Below are 3,345 nucleotides of genomic sequence, written 5' to 3'. Positions count from 1 at the left end.
GTCCGGAGCCTGTGCCCCGCAACGGGAGAGGCCACAACAGTGAGAGGCCCGCGTACTGCAAAAAAAAAAAAAAAAAAAAAAGAATGAGTAAGAGGAAGAAGCCAAAATGGGGTCTGTGGAAGAAATATTGTGGAGCAAAGGGAGGAGAGCGTGATACAGGTGACTCAGAGAAAGGAGTTTCTTCAAAAGAAAACATTAAGAAATTCATCAGTAGAATCCCAGAAGACATGATGTCCATGAAGGAGAAACAGGTATCATAAGGAAAGAAAAGGCCAAGGTGGAAATGGAGATAATTTACACCTTGGTGACCGCCATCACAGCAGCCAGTAGGCATTTTTGATCAAATACTGTCATGGAAAAGCGCCTCTCTGTCCTCACTCTTTCACTTTACAGGCAGTTGATTTTATTTATTTATTTATTTTACTAAAACACCAAAGGAAAAAAATATAAGAGAATTATAATAGGAAAAGGCCAAAGAACATAGCATTTTTGAGCTAAATAGTTCTCTGTCCAAACGAATAAATAGCTAACTAAATACAGGTATTTTTGAGGAGCACTGATTCAGTGTTTGAAAAGGTTTGTGACTGTGTGTGTGGGGGGGGTGTGTGTGCGTTTCGTTGACTTCGTTCTTCTCACTCCTCTCCCATCTCCTGTGCCCACCAGGCGCACTGTCCGCCTCACCTGGATTGCCAGCAGGTTGTGCCCGGGACCCCCACCTGCTAAGTGACTTGAGCTCCCTTACCTTCCAGCTGGGCTCTGCACCCTCAGTTGTCTCCTCTGTGGGACCATAGCTGCTGTTTTACTCTCCCCTCCAGCTGTAGCAGTTTCCTTTTCCTATTTTTAGATCCGTATAATGGGTCCATGTTGGGTATGCTTATCTGCATTTGCATACGAAGAGCTTTCTGTGAAGAGAAATATTCATTTGACCCTCATTATTCTTGCTGCCATCCCACCTGTTCAGAGGATGCCACATTTAGTAAAGAGATTCTCAGGGTGGGGGGACTTCTCCCCAAACTCAGTAGATGGTTATATAGATCATTCCCAGAAGTGGAAGACAGTTTCATCATAACCTGTATGTTTTTGGGGAATATAGACACATTATTTATTGTATTCTCCTGTGTCTTGTTGGATTACTTTCCTTTGGTTAATATGTAATGTTAAAAAAATTCAAAAGTGATTCCTCCCTTTTTGAATTTCTTACATATCAGTTTATTTTACAGGGACTCCACATGCAGGTACATTTAAACAATGATTAACTTTGACCAGAAAATTATTATTGGAAGAATACTATTAAAATAATTCTATGGTAAATGATTATGGTTAACCAAGCCTCTATCTTGAAAAATCTAAATCTAATTTTATATTAAAAATAGATTTAAGATTACTGTTTCATTGTATTTCTCCTTTGAGTAAGCTTGACTTGTTTTTTAGTAAATTTTACATCTTTGTCACGGCAGGTTCATGACTTGCAGACTGAACTTGATAAAGAAAAAGAAGATGCTCAAAAGAAAATCCATAAATTTGAGGAGGCTTTGAAGTGAGTAAAATTGTAATACAGTTAATTAAAAGAGATACTCTTATTCTAAACTGTGAGCCAAATTAAGTAACTAAAACCCAAACATTATAATATTTGTATCATAACCGTGTTGTGGTTTAGCTTGAATCAGTTTTCTATCATCAATCTCTAGTTTCAGAATTTTATTACTAGCCAGTAAAGGAAAAATATCAGTTCAGCTGTTTTTAAACGATAGGAAGGTAAGAAAGACAACTTAGTGGTTTCAGATGCTTTCTTCCTCTTAAATGAAAACAGATTTAAAAACAACAATAACAACAATAAGATTTAGATCTAGGACATTTAGAAATTCCTCTGTAGCTTTTTTGGGAGGAATTTGGGTAATGAAATGTTTCAGTTGTTATATTTAAAAATGGACTACTATACAGGCATTGTTTAGCAAAGGTTTTGTCTTATGGTATGTAAACATACACATTAAAATGTTATATTTTATTTGTCTTTTCCATTCATTTACTAAGTTGATTAGGCCCTACTTATCACTAGGTATTATCCTGCAGTTTTTAGCTGGAGAACATTGATTTATTCAGTAACTGTTGCATTCTCACCATGTTTCAGGCAATGTCTAATTCCTTCCTGGAGGACCTGTATTATAGTCCAGTTGGGAAGATATTCATACACTTTGGCAGTTACAGTCCGGAGTGATGAGAACTTTCACAGGATAAAGGTCAATAGGGTACCTGCCCCAAGAAAGTGATTTAGGAAGGGAAGCTTACTTGGGCACAGTATATCTAGCTAACTCCCAGTGAATCAGCAAATTCCATTTTTTGTGCTTTTCCAAACCTCCAAAGAGGAATAATTTAGACAAAGGCCAAAAAGAATATCTAGGATCAAAGAAACCTAGTATCAAATTCTTCCTGGGAAGATTGCATAACCGTTCCCTCTCCTTCACTCTGCTTGTTAGTAGAATGTCCTGAATGGGTTGCTGAATAGGACCTCTTAAAATAATCTATGTGCTGTGACATCACAGGATATCAGTTCCTTATCTATACCAGGATTGGTGCTTATTTGTTCACATCACCACATATGAATTAGGTGAAATTAGAGGAGGACTGTAATGTCCATTAAACATTAAGCCAGATAACTGTATTTTATACCCCAACTTGAATAGTGACACAACTAGGGCATTCTTGCTTTATGGATGGGATGCCCTCCCTTTATCCCTCATTAATTCATTTGTTTTCCTCCTTAAAATGTTGATTCACAACTTTCTTCATATATTCAACTTACCACACTTTCGTGTCTTCTTTGTTCTACCTTGTCTCTTTTTTTTGTAATTTCTTTATAGTTTTTCCATTAGCTTGTTGATGTGTATTTTATATCCATAAAGGAAGAGGTAATTCCTTCAAATAACGGGAAATCAACAAATATTTGTTTAGTACCTACAATGTCTATATACTGTATTATCATATGAAAGGAAATCGAAGGTTTAGAAACTATAGCTCAAGACATAACCCTGTTCTTAACAATTTTATAGTCCAGGGTAGGCATTTGAAGTCCCTGGAGTGTTAGGTATCAAGTTGTTGACATAAGTGCAATTGGAATAAGAAAGACTGTTTGCAGTTGGGGAATTGGGAGTCAATGTGTATTATTTTTGTTTTCCGTGTTTGCACATGCTATTTGATGAAATATTTACCACCATCAGCCCCATATTCACTTGTCAATTTCTTCTTCTTTTTTTTTTTTTTAACATCTTTATTGGAGTATAATTGCCTTACAATGGTGTGTTAGTTTCTGCTTTACAACAAAGTGAATCAGTTATACATATACATATG

The 3,345-nt window shown here is 36.4% G+C and overlaps 1 protein-coding gene across 15 annotated transcripts in view; it reads left to right on the top strand.

Annotated features, from left to right (window-relative positions):
• CEP112 (centrosomal protein 112) overlaps positions 1 to 3,345 on the top strand; it is a 415,833-nt gene that overhangs the window by 112,926 nt on the left and 299,562 nt on the right. For all 15 annotated transcript variants that reach the window (XM_055090371.1, XM_055090379.1, XM_028498151.2 and 12 more), the window contains one exon: positions 1,458 to 1,537. In XM_055090371.1, the coding sequence (XP_054946346.1) occupies positions 1,458 to 1,537 (80 nt within the window). The remainder of the gene's footprint in view (positions 1 to 1,457; positions 1,538 to 3,345) is intronic.

Source organism: Physeter macrocephalus, chromosome 14 (assembly GCF_002837175.3).
Source record: "Physeter macrocephalus isolate SW-GA chromosome 14, ASM283717v5, whole genome shotgun sequence".
Classification (NCBI taxonomy): domain Eukaryota; kingdom Metazoa; phylum Chordata; class Mammalia; order Artiodactyla; family Physeteridae; genus Physeter; species Physeter macrocephalus.
The sequence above is the reverse complement of the archived record's forward strand: the minus strand, read 5'-3'. Positions and strand labels throughout refer to the sequence as shown.